The sequence below is a fragment of the Electrophorus electricus genome, chromosome 2, assembly GCF_013358815.1.
Source record: "Electrophorus electricus isolate fEleEle1 chromosome 2, fEleEle1.pri, whole genome shotgun sequence".
NCBI lineage: Eukaryota > Metazoa > Chordata > Actinopteri > Gymnotiformes > Gymnotidae > Electrophorus > Electrophorus electricus.
This window is the reverse complement of record NC_049536.1, coordinates 21,961,000-21,982,125: the sequence shown is the minus strand read 5'-3', so window position 1 is coordinate 21,982,125 and position 21,126 is coordinate 21,961,000. Positions and strand designations below refer to the sequence as shown.

The window sequence follows — 21,126 nt, the reverse complement described above, 5'->3', positions numbered from 1 at the left end:
GGGAGGGAGGGAGAGAGGGAGACAGAGAGAGAGGGGAGTGAGAGGGAGGGAGGGAGAGAGAGAGAGAGAGGCAGAGAGAGAGGGGAGTGAGAGGGAGGGAGAGAGAGAGAGGCAGAGAGAGAGGAGAGGGAGAGAGAGAGAGAGAGAGAGAGGCAGAGAGAGAGGGGAGTGAGAGGGAGGGAGAGAGAGAGGCAGAGAGAGAGGGGAGTGAGAGGGAGGGAGAGAGAGAGAGAGGAGGAGGGGTAGTGATTGGGAGGGAGGGAGGGAGAGAGAAATGAGATATAGAGAAACAGCGAGTCAGGGAAAGAGAAGGAGAGAAATAAAGTGAGAGAGTGCATGAAGATCAGAGATAAAAAAAAAAGATGGAGAGAAAGAAATAAAGTGAGAGAGAAAGAAGTTAGAGAAAGAAGTTAGGTACTGCTATAGCAGCTGTGCCGTTTGACCTTTGTGACCTCTCGCCCTTTCCCCCCACCTGTCTGTGTCAGTGCTGAGACGCCGCGGTGTCTCTGTGGTGATGACCATGTCCTTGGCCATGTCTGGAAATCCATATTCCTCATGCTCAAACTGAGCAAAACTGTGCAAAAGGACTTCAAGAGTGATTTATCTGTGCATATTTCTGCGCGTGCGTGCGTGCGTATGCTGACAGGTAGACAGAGAGGCAGGTAAGGAGTGTGCCGTGGCAGACTGAAGGCTCAAAGCCAACACAAAGCCTTCAGCATGCGTTTAATCTGGCCTGACTCTGAGCGATGAGTCAGGACGTTTCAGTGTCATCCTCTGCGCGTGTGACCATTAAATCACTTCCCCACTCTCTGATGCCTGCCACCAACAACAAATGGAAGCAAAAAAAATAAATATATATATATATATATCTCACACGTAATGAAAGTGGGAAATGTGAAAAAGCACAAGACAGCATTTCCCAAAAATGATGTGCCTTTCTCTCTCTCTCTCTCTCTCTCTCTCTCTCTCTCTCTGTATAAAAAGCATAGGTCTGACAGTAAGCTTTCACTGCAGGCTATTCCTCAAAGTCTGAGGGTGTGTGTGTGTGTGTGTGTGTGTGCTTGCTTGCATGCATGTGTGTGTGGGATGATAAAGCATTTGTCCAAAATGTGTTTCACTGTGTTTTCTCCATGTCTTAAAGCAGTGGAAAGGCTCTCCATCAATGCGCCTCTCTGTGTCCCTCTCTCTACCTCTCTCTCTCTCCATCGTTCTCTCTCTCCCTCTGTGTCCCTCTTTCTACCTCTCTCTCTCTCTCCATCGTTCTCTCTCTCCCTCTGTGTCCCTCTCTCTACCTCTCTCTCTCTCTCCATCGTTCTCTCTCTCCCTCTGTGTCCCTCTCTCTACCTCTCTCTCTCTCTCCATCGTTCTCTCTCTCCCTCTGTGTCCCTCTCTCTACCTCACTCTCTCTCCATCATTCTCTCTCTCCCTCTGTGTCCCTCTCTCTACCTCTCTCTCTCTCTCCATCGTTCTCTCTCTCCCTCTGTGTCCCTCTCTCTACCTCTCTCTCTCTCTCCATCGTTCTCTCTCTCCCTCTGTGTCCCTCTCTCTACCTCACTCTCTCTCCATCGTTCTCTCTCTCCCTCTGTGTCCCTCTCTCTACCTCTCTCTCTCTCCATCGTTCTCTCTCTCCCTCTGTCCCTCTCTCTACCTCACTCTCTCTCCATCGTTCTCTCTCTCCCTCTGTGTCCCTCTCTCTACCTCTCTCTCTCCATCGTTCTCTCTCTCCCTCTGTGTCCCTCTCTCTACCTCTCTCTCTCTCCATCGTTCTCTCTCTCCCTCTGTGTCCCTCTCTCTACCTCACTCTCTCTCCATCGTTCTCTCTCTCCCTCTGTGTCCCTCTCTCTACCTCACTCTCTCTCCATCGTTCTCTCTCTCCCTCTGTGTCCCTCTCTCTACCTCACTCTCTCTCCATCGTTCTCTCTCTCCCTCTGTGTCCCTCTCTCTACCTCTCTCTCTCTCCATCATTCTCTCTCTCCCTCTGTGTCCCTCTCTCCACCTCACTCTCTCTCCATCGTTCTCTCTCTCCCTCTGTGTCCCTCTCTCTACCTCACTCTCTCTCCATTGTTCTCTCTCTCCCTCTGTGTCCCTCTCTCCACCTCACTCTCTCTCCATCGTTCTCTCTCTCCCTCTGTGTCCCTCTCTCTACCTCTCTCTCTCTCCATCGTTTCTCTCTCCCTCTGTGTCCCTCTCTCTACCTCACTCTCTCTCCATCGTTCTCTCTCTCCCTGTGTCCCTCTCTCTACCTCTCTCTCCATCGTTCTCTCTCTCCCTCTGTGTCCCTCTCTCTACCTCACTCTCTCTCCATCGTTCTCTCTCTCCCTCTGTGTCCCTCTCTCTACCTCACTCTCTCTCCATCGTTCTCTCTCCCCCTCTGTGTCCCTCTCTCTACCTCTCTCTCTCTCCATCGTTCTCTCTCTCCCTCTGTGTCCCTCTCTCTACCTCTCTCTCTCTCCATTGTTCTCTCTCTCCCTCTGTGTCCCTCTCTCTACCTCACGCTCTCTCCATCGTTCTCTCTCTCCCTCTGTGTCCCTCTCTCTACCTCACTCTCTCTCCATCGTTCTCTCTCTCCCTCTGTGTCCCTCTCTCTACCTCACTCTCTCTCCATCATTCTCTCTCTCCCTCTGTGTCCCTCTTTCTACCTCACTCTCTCTCCATCGTTCTCTCTCTCCCTCTGTGTCCCTCTCTCTACCTCTCTCTCTCCATCGTTCTCTCTCTCCCTCTGTGTCCCTCTCTCTACCTCTCTCTCTCTCCATCGTTCTCTCTCTCCCTCTGTGTCCCTCTCTCCACCTCTCTCTCCATCGTTCTCTCTCTCCCTCTGTGTCCCTCTCTCCACCTCTCTCCACCTCTCTCTCCACCTCTCTCCACCCCTCTCTCTCTGTATCCCTCTCTCCACCTCTCTCTCATACTTTATTTCTTTCTTTTTCAAATTATGAACACTTAATAATCTGCTATAATCCCTTATTTCAGGACCTTTACTGATGCTTGACTGGAGCTTTGCTGTCTTATTTTTATTGTCATTATATTATACAAATCTTTTTTTCCTGTTGTCACCAGTAGTTATTTTCCAAAGGTAGATTAATTTAAAAGCTGTCAAAAATATTGTAAATTTTTCTTTCTTATCCTCTCCCTCTCTATCCCCCCCCCCCCCTCTCTGTCAGGTTTGGACATCACTAAAGATCCTTGTATGAAGGTACACTGTCCCCCTCACAAAGTGTGTGTGAGTCATGACCTTCAGACGGCTATCTGTACCAATCATAGGCTACCACAGCAGAGGTAAGACAGACAGACAGACAGACACACACACACACACACACACACACACACACACACACACACACACAGAGACAGTCTCTCTCTCTCTCTCTCTCTCTCTCTTGCTCTCTGTCGCTGTCTTGCCCACGTAGTTTAAAATGATTTTTGCCCTGAATGTCCTCTGGCTGTGGTAGAGAAGGGCCCCGGGCATTGCCAGAGCGGTAATGTTATTAGCTGAATTCACTGTGTACTCTGTCTCTATCACGGATGGTCTGCCACACATAATCTCTCATTAATAGCATATCGCCATCCTATTGCCATCTGGGCTGGCCAATTACACCATAAACATGATTAAAAACCTTTTCTAAAAGCCAAATGAGCAACTATGACATAATTTAGTTAAAGTTTACGCCTAATTACACTTCGCAAATAAATTTGCATTCCAAATACTATTCTGACACAGGGTCCCGTTGAAGGCCTCCGCGAGGTCATCACAGAGACGGCAGAATGTCACTGCTGTTCTCTACTGCAGACTCCGACCCCCACGACCCCCACGTGTCGCGTTTGGTCAAGCACATATTGATCATTCAGTGGCCAGTTATGCATAATGAACTCACCACCTCTTGATGAGCAAACACTCAGTACCCCGTGCCCTGCCAAATCATGTTCACTGTGAAATAATGACCCTCTGATGCCTACTACAAAGGGAAAACCCTGCAAGCGCTTGATAGCAATTTACACATGCCTGTATCACATCTCCTGACATGGCAACAGAGTGAATGGTAATCTATCATTAATCCCGAACAAATGAGGTGTGACTATCTTTTTTTCTCATTAATTTACATGGTGACAAACATTAAGTAGATTGTTCATATGCAAATAATAAATGAATGCATAAAAAACACCGCTTGATTGGGTCTAACCAAATAACATCGATTCATAAAGGAAAAATGCGGAGGATTATGGTGGAAGACTCCTAATCCATTGAATAAATAAGGGCTCTAGTGTTTGTAGGGCAGACCCATCGAGGATCAATGTCTGTGTGTTGTCGACGGTCCAAGGTGTGTTTAAGTTCTTCTTCTGAAGTGTGTCAGCCAGTGACTGGGGACTGATACCCAAGGATGCCTTGTCTTCTTCTATGACTGATTTCAAAGAGCAAAGGAAACTGGTTCATTAATCATGTCGACCAAAAGATTTGAACGCTACCTCATATCAGATGTAGAGTTTTTTAAAATATATGCAGTACTTATCTTACATATTCAGCCCCAGTCTGAGGGCGTACTAGATAACAGGATGCACCTTTATAGAGGGACTTTAAAGTTCTTTTTTCCTCTGTGTGGAAGGACATTATCACTAGCGTCCCTAGTCTGTACAGTCAACCATCATGCACCTTAAGTATCAGTCAGACTAAACTGCTTTGAAAAACATATGAGCAAAACAATCTGAAGCAGACGGACCTTATAGTACTTTTTAGATCAAATTTGAATCTATTTTTAGAATTTTTCTACCATGATTTTTAAGTGACACGGCAAGTTTCACCCCACACTACTTCCTGTATAAAAACCATTTCCAACCATTGTCGATTATTTGGTAAATTAATGTGTTTGTGTTTGAGTCTTAGTGTCTCTGTCTTAGTGTTAATGTAGGTTAATTGGTATATGAATGTGTTTGTGTTCGAGTCTTAGCGTCTCTGTGTTAATGCAGGTTAATTGGTATATGAATGTGTTTGTGTGTTCTGTGTTTTGCTTAAGGATTATTTTAAACGGTCCTGACTCACTCTTGCAGCCTGCCCTGCATTTGTGACCAAAACGTACTTCTCCAATGTATGAAGTCTCGTTACACAAACTTACTCCTACAACATCCAGTGTTGGATTATTTGGAATAAGTATCCCACTTCAGTAGTCTATCAAATTAGAGAGGCACCACTTTCCTTGGTACTTTTTCATCCTATACACAAGGACATGCTAGAACAAAAAAACTATGAGTGATAGATAAATTATGAAAACATGGTATTTTTTATAGGAAGCAGTATCATTGTTGATTAGTTGAGGGGAAAGCTAGGATTTCTGCAGTTGAACTCCAGTGATTAATAAGCGCCTGTACTGGCACATATGTTTAATTCATATCTGGTCAGATCACTTTCCTATTCAGTGGAATGGTTTAGTCTGCTGTACCAAAAGCCAACAGACCACAGTTCCCTCGGGACGTCTGACAGACATCCTTGCTGAGTTATGTAGGCAAGGTATATGACGGAATGTTAAAAAACTTTCTGCTTGATGGAGATGAAAATGCAGTCAGAAACAACTGAAACGTGTGTGTGTGTGTGTGTGTGTGTGTGTGTGTGTGTGTGTTAAACAGCAGCAGCAGGCAAACTGGGTGATCATATTGCGTTTCTCGACTCCTCCAAGGCCTTTGATGCAACTTCTATCTACTTTAACCTCCTATGGTATTTCCAAAAATCTTTGATTAATTCAACAGATGAGAAGTCAACAGATTGTATACTGGGCGAACTGTGTGTCTTTAGCAAAACATGTACCATTTAGTATTCCACACGGTGGAGTGGTATCCTGTCTTCATTTTGTTTCTGCATGAATGCTCTCAACCATATGCTGACTTATGGTGTGGAATGCTTCATGATTGCAGACAACCTGACTTTGACGGGATCTCTTCCTAGAGAGATACGATCTGCCGTTAGCCAAATAGATGGCCGATTATGGGACGTTTATGGCATTTAGCTGATACGTTTATCCAAAGCAACTTACAGTTATGGCTGAACAATTGAGGGGTTAAGGGTCTTGCTTAGGGACCCACCAGTGGCAACTTGGCAGTCGTGGGACTTGAACTGGCAAGCTTCTGATTTCTAATCAAGTACCTTAACCACTGCCCACTGAACTTTTAACCTTTTAGGTGTTTGGATCAGCTCAGACCTGATATGGGATTATCTCCTTTATCATCAAGAGAGTCAAGCCACACATACACGTTCCAGCAGACACACTGCGGGACATTCCTCTGACCTTCAAACAGCCTGTCTGGGAGGGTGCCTGACTTGTCTGGGCAAGATTACCGAAGTGGCTTATGTAAGAACCTGAATCCACCCAAAGGAGGAGTCTGAGACTCATTGCACACACAATATTCTACCCACTGTAGACGAGAAAAGAGACGAAGATCCCAGAAATTCTATTCTCTGGATTCTACTGGACGCAAGACCTCCTTCTCATGCACATCTGCTTGTAAAGTCAGGTATTATTCTCTATGAAATAGTAGGTAATGGTTGCATCCATTAAGCTGCACAAAAAAGACACCTGCTATACTTTGTTGCCTAGAGCTTTTAAACTACTACAGTGAAGTGTCTGATTATATAGGATTGATTGCAAATACCATTCTAGTAGTGTTGGATTTGTTGTCCGAGTTATTGTGAACACTGTGGGTAAAGAACAAATCGCAGTAGCTCGGTGGTGAAAGTCAGGAAAGTGTGTAGTCTAGAATGGAATGCATTTATTAAGCCACTAGTGCTGCTACCTCAGGTGGTGATCTCAGTCAGCAAAGGCCACGAATCTTAACAGGAAGATTTAGTTCTAACTGACCTAACAGATGTTACCTTGCCCGGTTCTGATGATCACCACGGACTGTTTATAGATATGTATGCACCCAAAGTGGTGGAACTTTGCAGCATGAATGGTCAAGGTAAGGCTTTTTTTTATAGGCCTTAGTAGTGAGAGTGTAGTGGGAGTGTAACGGCAGTTGCCAAGAGGGCGAACGTACTCGGCCAGGTGCGTGGACTCTAATCGGGGATCAGGTGGTCAAACTCATGGATGTGCAGAGAGGATGGAATAGTGAAAAAGACAGCAGACAGGTGAGAATAGCAAACAATGTGTTTAATTAATATACAGGAAAACAACTACGATAACAAATACAAGATATAAATAATAACAGCAGAACGGGCTTATAATAATACAAAGTGGATCTAGAGTGCTATGGCGAAACAAATCACCACTATCACAAGACATGAACTAGAAAGGAGAACTGGACCCAATCAGACTAAATAATAAGAACAAACCTGACTGAATAAGGACCAGAGAACACCTATGATGAACTGAAAGGATACTAGAGAACAAAGAGAAGCAAACAGAGAGAAAGACAACCCAAGGAACTTCTGAACCAGGACTGTGTCTAGACACAGACAGAGATAAACCACAACTTGGAAGAACAAGGAACAAACAAAGCCAACAGAATAAAAGAGCAATCAGGAGCGGGCAAAAGGAAAAGAAACAAACCAGAATAAACGCTATTCTCCCAGGATTCTTACTTATTAAGGCAGAATAATACACGAACAGGAGGAAACATGACGAACTAAATGGAACAGGCAGAGCAGGGAATGACCGGGAACGACTAAGACCAAAACACGGGGTTTAAGACAAGATGCTAGCTGAGGCAGAGAGTGAGAGACAGGAGCAAGAAGTCAGAGGCAGAAATTAGGAACCAAAACAAGGTCAGCGCAAAACACACGGGAGCAAAATAGGTTGTCGGGGAAACCGCGATGCTAGCGGATGGGGGATATGACAGGGAAGGGTGATGAATGAGTCTTCTCCATGGTGAGTGTGCATGCATCTGCATCAGTAAACAGTCACATTGTTATTGAACACCAAAGTAAACATTTGGACCAACAATTCAACTGTGACTCCTCAGGGAAGTTTTAAAGAGAAGACAAAGATGAAGCAAGAGGGGGGAAAAAGTTGATCTGGATTATGGAATGCTCTGCTAAACTAAAGAGCGCATGCTACGAACAGCCATTTGCCTTTCAACAAAGATGACCCTAGGACGACCCTAGAATGCGGAGTAACTGTCATGTGGCAGAACAATGGGCTTCATACCTCAAGGGAAGGTTCCTCATGAATGTTTGTTTTCATCATGAATATAACGCACTCACAGAAGGTGTCTTATTGAGTGTTCATACAGAACAAACAGACCCGAGAGTAGCTAAAAATGGAATATGGACTGGACTGTATGGTACTTTCTAGGTCTGGGAGGGGAGGCTGGATGGAGGAGGGAGCGTAAGAGAAGGAGCCTCTCTTGTTTTCTCTTTAAACCCTCTCTCGGGTTTTGGCTACCTACTGAAAAAGAGGTTGGCATGTTAGTGGTCAACTAGCTCCAAGAATTCCTCACCTCCTTTTTGGTTTGAGGTTTTGGACAAGCTGCAGTCACTGCAGTCTTTTAAATTTGGAGATGCCACTGTCCATCAGTCAAAAGGATGCCCAGATACCGTAAATCTACCTGTCTGGTGGCAAAGATCTTCAGGTTCGCCTCAGTTTGTCTGAAAGACTTCAGCCCAGCCTTCAGGTGTTGTATGTACCACTGGTAATTAATATAGATGAATTCATCTTGGTGTGAACCAAACAGAGTGGTGAAGGTCATTTTTGTATGGGGTGCTAAAGTCAGGGGCGTCTGCCAGTAAGGCTTTGTCAAATCCAGTGTTGAATAAACATGAGCAGAGCCCAGCCAATTGGGAAGCTCATCGATACACCTCATTGGATAGTCAGTGGATTTGGACAACCTGTTGACTTTTCTATAGTCAACACAGGAACAAGCGGGACTTGTTGCACAGGAAACAGCAAGGAACCAGCACAGAAATTAGCAAGAAACAGCAATGAATCCAGCAGAGGAAATAGCAAGGAACTCAGTACAGGAAATGGCAAGGAATCCAGCCACTGGTCTCAGCTTGTACCCAGCATTTGTATGTTTGAAAGTCTATATCATATATTTGAGGGTCTGATTAAACTGCTCAAACAGGCTGTATGTTTAGGGACAGTAGACACCGATATACATTGATTTAATCCACAGCAATTCATAAAGCCTGCATGCTGTGTGTTTCGTAAATGCTGCTGCCTTGATCAGTCAGAATCTCTTTCGGGATTCCGACTCGGGAGACAGTTGAGAACAGCGAGTCCGCAGCACTGCATGCTGAAGTGCTGCATTGTGGCTCTGCCAAGCCATAATCTCCCAGGATTAAGACTAAGCAGTACCCCCGCACGCTCTGTTTTAAAGGCCCAGTGAGGTCCATGCGGATTCTTTCGAAGGGAACCTGGAACGGGCCAGGGGATTAACTCGCTGACATTTACAGCATGACGTACACCACCTGTTTACATTACCTAGAATTCCAAGCAAATAAAACCAAGCCATTAAAGTGGATTAATGTTTTTTTCTGTCCTAAATGGCCTGCCATAGGTCTAACATCGGCCACGTAGAAAAGTGTTTCCCTTCTGCTTGTAAGAACCAACAACTGGATCATTCCTTCATCTGTCTGAGAGTTCCATGTCAATCCATACAACTCCGATAATGGAAAAACGTAGGCATGACAGGACCGCCTTTGGCTTGAGCACCTGATCATCAGTTACTCCCACTTGGTTGAAGGTGTGTTTCAGGGTGTCATTCCGAGATGGGTGTGGGTGTGAGAGGGGGAGTAAGGGGTGGGTGTGGGTGTGGGAGGGGGAGTAAGGGATGGGTGTGGGTGTGGGAGGGGGAGTAAGGGATGGGTGTGGGTGTGGGAGTGGGTGTGGGTGTGGGAGGGGGAGTAAGGGATGGGTGTGGGTGTGGGTGCGGGTGTGGGAGGGGGAGTAAGGGATGGGTTTGGTTGTGGGAGTGGGTGTGGGTGTGGGAGGGGGAGTAAGGGATGGGTGTGGGTGTGGGAGGGGGAGTAAGGGATGGGTTTGGGTGTGGCAGTGGGTGTGGGTGTGGGAGGGGGAGTAAGGGATGGGTGTGGGATGGGGAGTAAGGGATGGGTGTGGGTGTGGGTGCGGGTGTGGGAGGGGGAGTACAGGGGCCGCTGCCCTTGTGCAGCCGTGCCAAGTGTGTGTGATTACGAATAAGATGGGAGACACTCTGAGGCATTCTGGGTAGTGGTCTACTTAATCCACTCACAACTTGACTTCCTAACGCAGATAGTGAGTAATAAGAGGACACGCATGCACACACACAATCACACTAAGCACATAGACAACTTAAAGACTCTCATTCAGTTATCTAATTGAGCAGCATTGCTATATTATAACCCATTGGAGAGTGCATGTTGGACACATATACAGAAACTCATCTTATCAGACCCCAAGACATACTGGCTGAACACACACACACACACACACACACACACACACACACACACACACACTGTCTATGACTTTCTTTAACCCTGCATTGTTTCGTCAGTGAGCTTGTTTCACACACACACAAAAGCTGGCATTTCTAATCTGTTATTATAGCCTTGGGGTCACGCCACCCCACTACCCCATGGCTTTGCTCAGCGGGGTGTGTCTCTGGTTCTTTGTGTGTATGAGGGGTTTCTTATGAGTTATTGACATTCTGCAAATGAACAACTGCCCCAGTTTTCTTTCTCTCTCTCTCTGTATCTTTCTCTCTCTCCACAAGTCAAGATGGCTTTATTGGTGTGACTGTACAAAATACAATATTTCCAAAGCATTGAAAAATGTACTTAACAAACGGAACAAAATTAAAAAAAATAAATAAAAATAATAATAATAATAATAATAAGCACCACCACCACCAACATCAATAATAATAATGATTAATGATAACAGAAAACATGACATCTAGCAAGAAATGATGACTACTGAATATGTAAACATTTAATCATGAGGGCTGATTCAGGCATGAGAAGTAGTACTGAGCAGAGAGGAGGATGTCACGGACTGGTTCTCAGGCAGTGAACCAGTTGACTAGAACCAGCTGAGTAGATCCAGCAGACTAGAACCAACTGACTCTTGTTAGGATTCAGTTCTTGAGAGTCCAGAGGCATAAAATGTCACGTTTCTCTGGGACTGCTCTCTCTCTCTCTCTCCCCTCCCCAGTTAACAGGGAGAGTTAATCCCAGGTTAAATAAAATACACTCTTATATAAAATAAGACTCTAAAACTCTTATTATAAAATAAAGGTCCTTAAAAATAAAATCTTTATGATTAAATGTCTGTCTCTCTTTTTTTCAGTGTTAAACCAAGGAAAGCCAGTCTTCCCCATAAGCACTGGGTAGGGACAATGAATCATGGGAAATGTAGGCCATGTCCTGTCATCCATTCCAGCCCAGTGTGCGGCTCAGATGGACATACGTACACCTCAAAGGTGAGTAAATCGCTCTTATCATCATCATCATCGTAATCTTCATCATTGTCTCCTTCTTCTTCTTGGTGTCATCGTCGTGTGCACCAGTCACTTGAGTGCAGTGTTGTAGTTCCCACACAAATGTGGACATACCATGCTGGACCAGCGCGGGGCATTAATACCGCACAGAGCTGAAGATACTGCAGCTAGGATGCTAACATAGGAGTAGAATGACATAACGTGACAGTAGGAGTATAAGCAGATACCATAATGCCAGGATGTGGGGTTGGGTGTGGAAGGGGAGGAGCATGGGGGGCAGGGGGAAGCTGCAAGGTGTGTTGTCTTAGGGTGAGCAGATTCATACTGTCTGCCTGATGGAAGTTCCAGACATCAGGTAGCTACCAGGTCATATGTGTTAAGGCCAGCGTAGTAAGTCTAAACAAAGGTGGGATTTGGAAAAGGAGGGTGTGTTCCTGGGTGGTCCTGTATTTGGAGTGATTACGATCCAGTCCAGTCCAGTACATGCATTAATCCTGTGGTAAACTGCTGCCTTTAACTCAGGTATTAATATAACAGTGGGAGTCCTTGAACTGTCGGTCCCACAGGCAGGCTCTGGTGTGTGTGTGTGTGTGTGTGTGTGTGTCTGTGTGTGTGTGTGCGTGTGTGTGTGTGTAGGTGTGTTTCCGTGGGTCAATCACATGGGCTATCGGTCTAAACAGGATGTGTGTGTACGTTCACCTTAAACCTGAGCTGTGTCTGTGTGGGAAGCTCGGACTCCCCTTTAACACTCCAGTGTGCTAACTAGCTCATTCTGTCCATCTCTCTCACTCTCGCTCTCTGCTTTTGATGCAGCGTGTGTGCGCGTGTGTGTGTGTGTTTGTGTGTGTGTGTGTGTGTGTGTGTGTGTGTGAGTGTGTGCAAATTGCTCAGTCATTGGTGATGGATTATTGGGTGGATGAACCATGTCTGCTGTCGCCATCACGTTCCCAAGTCCTGGCGCTTTTCCTCTCTCTCTCTCCATCCCTCTCTCCATCCTTCTCTCGCCTCTCCAATTACCCCTCCCTCCATTTCTCTGTCACCTCTGTTACAGTCTGCATAAAGTCCTGCAGGGAATACACACATCCTCCACACACACCAGCACACACACACACACACACACACACACACACACACACACACACACACACACACACACACGTCCTCTACCCACACCAGTACACACACACATACACTATATAAACATGTCCTCTACCCACACCAGTACACATACACACATCCTCCACCTACACCTACACACATACACACACACACACACACACACACACACACACACACACACACACACACACACACACACACACTATATACACATGCCCTCTACCCACGCCAATACACATGCACACATACACTATATACACACATCCTCCACCCACACCAGTACACATACACACGTCCTCCACCCACAAATACACATACACACATACACTATATACACGTCCGCCACCCACACAAGTACACATACACTATATACACACATCCTCCACACACACCAGTACACATACACACGTCCTCCACCCACAAATACACATACACACATACACTATATACACGTCCGCCACCCACACAAGTACACATACACTATATACACACATCCTCCACACACACCAGTACACATACGCACATATACATACACTATATACACTATATACACTATATACACACATCCTCCACACACACCAGTACACATACGCACATATACATACACTATATACACTATATACACACGTCCTCCACCCACAAATACACATACACACATACACTATATACACGTCCGCCACCCACACAAGTACACATACACTATATACACACATCCTCCACACACACCAGTACACATACGCACATATACATACACTATATACACTATATACACTATATACACACATACTCCAAACACACTGCTCTAAATACACACCTACTCCACCCTGAACAATATATATATATACACACTCAACACACCTGTTCACATTCACAGACACTCCACCCACAACAATGCACATGCACACACCCTCCACCCACTCTAATACATATACGCATATACTCCCTGCTGAAGGTTGGTGAGTTTCTGTGCAACGCTGGCTGTGGTGCATGTCTTGTTCAACTCTGTCATGTTTCCATAATTGATCTGTTAATACTATTACGGGAGAAAGAACGTGTGTACTGATCACCTCATTCTTCATGCAGCTACATGATTGTGTGGAGCAGACACTGTATAATAACCTCTTCTGCTTCTCTGATTAAGGGTTACAGACACACACACACACACACACACACACACACACACAGAAAGAAGCATGCATGCAAGGACACAAGGCACAAATTTTAAATGAATCTTTTTTCTTTCTCTGACTGAACGCAGTAATGACTTATATTTACATTTGCATTTATGGCATTTAGCAAACGCTCTTACCAAGAACAACTTACAAAAGTGCTTTAGTGGGCTACTCAAAGTAGCCTTAGCCAGCACAAACAGGTAAGAGTCCAAAAACACCCTTAACCGAGCCAGTGGCAGAACAAATATCAGCGCTGAAACCTGGAATGAGAGCTATAGTACCACACAATGCTGTATAATACAAGCACTTTTGAGTGTCATTATCCAGCACTCTTTCTGTCACTGTGTGTGAGAGTGTGAGTGTGTATTTGTGTGTGTGTTTGTGTGTGTGTGTTTGTGTGTATTCTACACAGAGGGAGATTCTGTAACTACATACCTCGGCTCTCTGTTGTCCTTCTTCGTCCTGAAACTCTTTTTCTTCTCTTTCTCATTCTCTATTTTTCTCCTCCTTGTTTAAACCCCTGCCTCAGTTGTTTTCTTGAGCGTTCCTACTCTTTTGCATCTTTCTGTCTGGTTCTCCCTCTTCCGTTCATTGAACATTCACTTGTTCGGTTTTGGCAGTGTGCACACACAGCTTGGGTAGTACACACACGCGGTTTGGGTAGTACACACATGCAGTTTGGGCAGTACACACATGCAGTTTGGGCAGTACACACACGCGGTTTGGGCAGTACACACACGCGGTTTGGGCAGTACACACACGCGGTTTGGGCAGTACACACACACTGTTTGGGCAGTACACACACACACAGTTTGGGTAGTACACACACACACAGTTTGGGCAGTACACACACAATTTGGGCAGTACACAGTTCACAGTATGTGAACCACTGCTCAAGTCGAGGGCACTCCACTGGTGGCACTATAGTGCTTCACTTTACAATATGGCGCTTTTTCATTTTACTTCAGTATCTTCTCATCCATGCAACATAAATGCAACATTCTGTGTCTGTCACACAAATATTTTGCAGATTTCGTTTCTAAAAATGTATTCAGAGTTCAGATCATGAAGTTGATGTCAGAAAATGACTGAGAATGTCAGACTGAATAAAAAAATAAATAAAAATAAATAAATAAATATATAAATATATATATATATATATATATATATATATATATATATATATATATATATATATATATTGACATTTGCATTCAGCCTGGCTGACATGTCAATCAAAAGTTCAGTTCAGAGTTCAATTTAGTTTTTATGTCTGTCGCAACCACGTGTCTGCCAGCTAAGGACGTACCTGTCGTGCTTTCAACATGATGGCCACAGCCACCTTCAAACCCCACAAAGTGTGAGTGTATATTTTTATGTGTTTGTGTGTGTGTGTGTGTATCTGTGTGTGTGTGTGTGTATTTGTGTGTGTGTGTGTGTGTTTACATTGTGGGTGTATGTGACATCGTATTTATCACTTAGTAAGTGTTTTACTTGCTGGGGACATTGGGCGGGTTACCTTAGAGACATGCAGCTTTATTTGAAGGAGCCAAAAGAAGTCTTTTATGCTTAGTAAGGATGAAGTTAAGTTAAAATTTAGTTGCAGGCGTAGCATTATTTTGCTACAATAATACCTTGTGCTATTAATGTATGGATGTACTCTCCAAGGAGAGTGATACAAGAGGCTTGTGTGTACACACCACACACACACACACACACACACACACACACACACACACACACACAATGAAAACAATAGGTTCAAGTAAATTGGGCCCAATATGTCATAGATTGTGTGTGTGTGTGATATGTCAGAGATGTAGGACAGATTTGCATTAACACATATCCATTATCCTCTTCTAGACCTCTCATGAAGCCATCACAATATAGCTGGGGGTTAATCCCTCTGGACACTGGGACACTCTCATTAACTCGTATACAATAAAATGACCTGCAGCCACTACAAGTTACATGTTAATGTCTTACATGTTACCCTTTTACGTGTTACATGTTACATGTTAATGTCATACATGTTACCCTTTTACGTGTTACATGTTAATGTCATACATGTTACCCTTTTACATGTTACATGTTAATGTCATACATGTTACCCTTTTATGTGTTACATGTTAATGTCATACATGTTACCCTTTTACGTGTTACATGTTAATATCATACATGTTACCCTTTTACGTGTTACATGTTATATGTTAATGTCATACACCAGACTGTTAATCTCTTCATCTGCAGTCATTTTGCAAAACTCATTCCACTTCAGCCTGTTTATAAGATGAAGTCAGTTCATTGGTGAATTCACTTTATTACATTGCCAACACACATACACACACACACACTGTATCCGAGTGTGCCTGTCCGAGGTGTGTTAATAAGAGAGAACTGTTTTAGAGTTTGAATCATAATTAATATACGTTATTAAAAAGTCTGAACATAAAAATCCATCTTGTTTCTCTATCAGGATATGGAGCCTGAATAATGATGGAATCGCATTCTTCTAACGCCTTGCATTTTAATTTAATTGCGTTTTGCATGACTGGGTAAATCATTTCTGTGTTTTTCTTTTCTTTTCAATTCTCGGGCACTACACGTCTTGAATGGTTAAATACTTCAAACTTTAGTTGCCTGTAGAAGCTTTTGAATTATGGATTACACTCACCACTTACATGACGAGCAGCGTTTGGACTATAGTCACTACGTGTGTATGTACGTTGTGTTTCCAATAAATAAAGGCTTGTAATTAGGTGGATGATGAGGGCGACGCATAATGCGCTCAGGGGCTTCCAGTGGAGTGTGTGTGTGTGTGTGTGTGTGAGGGTAAAAGAGTATTGGAATGGCTTTGTAATACATGCAGAACATGCATTTTGAAATTTTGAAAGCTTTTATCTAATATGTAAACCCACATACTCTGATAGAAAGAAGCATTTGCCCTCATCTTTTCACTGCATGCTGGAGGCAGAAAACAAACTTGTCTACTTAGTGGTCAACATGACTGCATTACCCATGTGTACCCTTGTCTCTGTCTCCTCCCAGTGCAAACTGGAGTTCCAGGCATGCGTTTCCAGTAAGACCATCGCCGCAAGGTGTGAGGGACCGTGCCCCTGCCTACCAGGACAGGAAGTCAGAAAACCACGCAGTGAAAAGAACGGTGAGTTCCTCCGTGTTTTAATGTTGTATTCTGCGTATTCTGGTGTGTATGAATAAGGTTCCTGATAAGCCTTTATGCATCTGTTTTGGCCTTAATAAGCGAGGTAGGGCAAGTGAAGTTTGATTTGGCTTGGTGTGTTGAAGTTAAACTCTAGGAGGATTTATACAGCATAGAGCAGTGGGACTGGAAGTCCCTCTGCTGACTATAGCTGTTTTGCTCTCGCTCTCTGTGTGTGTGTGTGTGTGTGTGTGTGTGTGTGTGTGTGTGTGTGTGTGTGTGTGTGCGCGTGTGTGTGTGTGTGTGTGTTGGGCACTCTGTCCTGAGGTGATGGTTAGTGGCAGCAAATGGTGAATGAAAAAGTTTCAAACACTGAGTTGCACTGCACAGGGACAAGGTTAAAGAATGAACCAGGGAGAAGTGGGTGTGTGGGGGGGGGGAGGAGTGAGAGAGGAACAGAGGAGGGGAGAGAGAGAGGGGAACAGAGGAGGGGAGGGAGAGGAACAGAGGAGGGGAGAGAGAGAGGGGAACAGAGGAGGGGAGGGAGAGAGAGGAACAGAGGAGGGGAGAGAGAGAGGGGAACAGAGGAGGGGAGAGAGAGAGGAACAGAGGAGGGGAGAGAGAGGGGAACAGAGGAGGGGAGGGAGAGAGGGGAACAGAGGAGGGGAGAGAGAGAGGGGAACAGAGGAGGGGAGAGAGAGAGGAACAGAGGAGGGGAGAGAGAGAGGGGAACAGAGGAGGGGAGGGAGAGAGGGGAACAGAGGAGGGGAGGGAGAGAGAGGGGAACAGAGGAGGGGAGGGAGGGAGAGGAACAGAGGAGGGGAGAGAGAGAGGGGAACAGAGGAGGGGAGGGAGAGAGGGGAACAGAGGAGGGGAGAGAGAGGAACAGAGGAGGGGAGAGAGAGAGGAACAGAGGAGGGGAGGGAGAGAGGGGAACAGAGGAGGGGAGAGAGAGAGGAACAGAGGAGGGGAGGGAGAGGAACGGGGGTGGGGGGAGGTGGATGGTGGGCAAGCAAATGAGAGTGAAAACATTTTTACATTTTAAATGAGGGCAGTTTACATGCACATGGTCCTTGTATGTGGTTTGCTATGTTAGTGCTCGCTTGATGATGTACAAAGAGGCTGTTTCAAGAAATTACTTCCTAAGTGTGTGTGCACATATGCATCTGTGTGTGTGTGTGTTAGTCACAATCTCTTGTGCCTGTACTCAAAAATATTTTCCACAAGTCTTCTGACAGACCACTGTGTCATATAGCACAGCATGAAAAACAACCTCTCTCTTTCTCACTCCATTCCCCTCTCTCTCTCCCTCTCTGACCTAAAATGACAGAGCGCAGCCACTTTAGAGGAATGTCCATGTCTTCCTTCTGAAGGGAGAAGGCATTCGAGAATTTCCACACTGTGCAAAATAAATAAATAATCAATCAATCAATCAATCAATCAATCAATCAAAAGGTGTTGTGATAAAAATGAGATCACAACAAAAGGTGGGCACCCATCAGAAGTCAGGTCATTTGCATACTTTTGAGGTTGCCATGGCAACAACTGCTAGTTTGGCAGGAGACCCCCGGGTGGCCTGCAGGGTTGCAGCACTTATTAGTGCACTTTTCATTCCTTTGTCTTCATTGGACTGTCAGATCGATCCGTCTTAAAGTTATGTGTTTATGTAACATTATATCAAATATTTGCACATATGACTTTGTAGGGTGTGTGTGTGTGTGTGTGTGTGTGTGTGTGTGTGTGTGTGTGTGTGTGCGCACCTCTCTCTCTCTGTCTCTTTGCTGGTTTGTTGTGTGATGAGATTTCGTCAGGAAAGGGGTGTGTGTCTGTGATAGGGATGTCATGACGTCTATATTTTAATGGTCCACAAGCACTGACAAGATCTTTAATTGGAAAAGCTTTGTGTTAGCTGGAGAAATCAGAATACATCAAATGAAAATGATGTGTCACAGAAAGAGAGGGGGAGAGATGGAGAGAGAGATAAGAAATAATGGGATTTAAACACTTCTCTTCCACTCGCCCTTGATCTCCATGTAAAAGACCTCCCTCCTCTCACCTCTGCTCTCCTTTCACCTCTCTCTCTGTCTCTCTCTGTCCTCTCACCTGTCTCTCTGTCTCTGTCCTCTCACCTCTCTGTCCTCTCACCTGTCTCTCTGTCTCTGTCCTCTCACCTCTCTGTCCTCTCACCTGTCTCTCTCTCTGTCCTCTCACCTCTGTCTCTCTGTCCTCTCACCTGTCTCTCTGTCCTCTCACCTCTGTCTCTCTCTGTCCTCTCACCTCTGTCTCTCTCTGTCCTCTCACCTGTCTCTTTGTCCTCTGACCTCTGTCTCTCTCTGTCCTCTCACCTGTCTCTCTCTCTCTGTCCTCTCACCTCTCTCTCTGTTCTCTCACCTGTCTCTCTCTGTCCTCTCACCTGTCTCTCTGTCCTCTCACCTCTGTCTCTCTGTCCTCTCACCTGTCTCTCTGTCCTCTCACCTCTGTCTCTCTGTCCTCTCACCTGTCTCTCTCTCTGTCCTCTCACCTCTGTCTCTCTCTGTCCTCACCTGTCTCTCTGTCCTCTCACCTCTGCCCCCCCCTCTCTGTCTTCTGATCTGTCGCTCTCTCCTGTTTCTTGAGCTCATTACTCACATTTTCTTTTTTCTGAACATGCATTCATTTAGTCTTAGTACACCCTCACTGTTTAAGTTACTGTGTGTGTGTATGTGTGTCTTTCTATGTGTTGAAATGTTTAGAGGTGTTCTCCATATTGCTCTGTTTTTCTGTCTTTCTGTCATTCTTTCTTGCGGTGTGTGTAATCAGGTTGCGATGGAGTGTGTGTGTGTGTGTGTGTGTGTGTGTGGTGTATGTTGTGGTGGAGTGTGAGTGTGTGGGGGGGTATTGTTTGTGGTGGAGTGTGTGTCGGGGGTATTGATTGTGGTGGAGTGTGTGTGTAGGGGGGTGTTGTTGGTTGTGGTGGAGTGTGAGTGTGTGTGGGGGGTATTGGTTGTGGTGGAGTGTGTGTGTAGCGGGGGTTGTGGTTGTGGTGAAGTGTGAGTGTGTGTGATTTTTGTGTGAGTGTGTGTGTGGGGTTTGTAGGTGTTTGTGGGGGGAGGGTGTGTGGGTGTTGGTGTGTGGGTGTATGGGGCTGTGGGCATGGGTAGGTGTATGGCATATGTGGGGCTGTGTGTGTGTGTTGTATTTTTTTCTCTTCTCTTCTAGGTTGGCAAATAGAGTATTATGATATATCATCTCATCCATTAAACTAATTTAAAACACATATTCAGAAAATAGAGAGAGAGACGGAGAGAAAGAGACAGACAGACAGAGACAGAAGGAGAGGAAGAGATTGCAGAAAGAGTGAAAGATAGACAAAAAGAGTAAAATAGTTGGAGAGAGAGCAGGTGTTTTGCATTTGCAGTTCAGCTCTAGGTTCACTGGGCTTTTATTGGGTGCTCAATAGTCTAATGAGAGATATAAATAGTGTGCGTGTGTGTGTGTGTGTGTGCGTGCCTACATGCGAGGTTTTATTTCACATTACATCACGTTCACCTAATGCCTTCATTTTTATGTAATGGTGACATAATGGCATCTCCCAAGTTAACAAAGTGTTGTCTAAAGATAAGAGTTTGTGGAAATCAGTGTTTGTGGGTGTGTGTATGTGTGCGAGTGTATGTGTATGTGTGTACGTGTGTGTGTGCGTGCGTGCGTGTGTGTGTGCGCGTGTGTGTGTGTGTGTACGTGTGTGCGTGTGTGTGTGCGTGCGTGCATGTGCATGTGTGTGTGCGTGCGTGCGTGTATGTATGTGTGTGTGTGCGTGCATGTGCATGTGTGTGTGCGTGCGTGTGCATGTGTGTGTGCTCTCTTGCTTTTATTGTCTTAACATGGTCAGACATTCTACATAATTACTGACTTTACTGAGTCACATGACTAATCCCTGTAGGCTGAACACTTTCATCCTGCTGCCTTTTGTGTAGCACCACCTGTGATTTCTGTACAGGGGAGCCACTGAGCTCTTTGATTGGTGTAACCTGAACCGTCACAGGTCGCTGAGATTCTGCACCTTCATTTCATATGAAGAGGATGAAAGCAGCTAAAACAAACATTCTAACAAACATTTAATGATTTAATAATTCTCTGGAAAAACTCTGAGTCTGTATACTGAGTACCCACAATTCAAGGCTGCCTGTACACATTTGCTCTGCCCTGAAGCCAGTATGTGTGGTTTTAGTGTGTGGGCTGGGGGTGCCTGTATATTACATTCTCAAAAACTCTTATGGCTTAATGTTTTAAAATATTCAT

The 21,126-nt window shown here is 45.0% G+C and overlaps 1 protein-coding gene across 8 annotated transcripts in view; it reads left to right on the top strand.

The window, feature by feature from the left end:
• spock1 (SPARC (osteonectin), cwcv and kazal like domains proteoglycan 1) overlaps positions 1 to 21,126 on the top strand; it is a 183,893-nt gene that overhangs the window by 125,714 nt on the left and 37,053 nt on the right. For 4 of the 8 annotated variants that reach the window (XM_035523812.1, XM_035523810.1, XM_035523811.1 and 1 more), the window contains 4 exons: positions 3,159 to 3,273; positions 11,247 to 11,379; positions 16,737 to 16,851; positions 17,187 to 17,198. In XM_035523812.1, coding sequence (XP_035379705.1) covers positions 3,159 to 3,273; positions 11,247 to 11,379; positions 16,737 to 16,851; positions 17,187 to 17,198 — 375 coding nt within the window. The remainder of the gene's footprint in view (positions 1 to 3,158; positions 3,274 to 11,246; positions 11,380 to 16,736; positions 16,852 to 17,186; positions 17,199 to 21,126) is intronic. The other 4 variants (XM_027007199.2, XM_027007197.2, XM_027007198.2 and 1 more) reach the window with 1 other exon arrangement.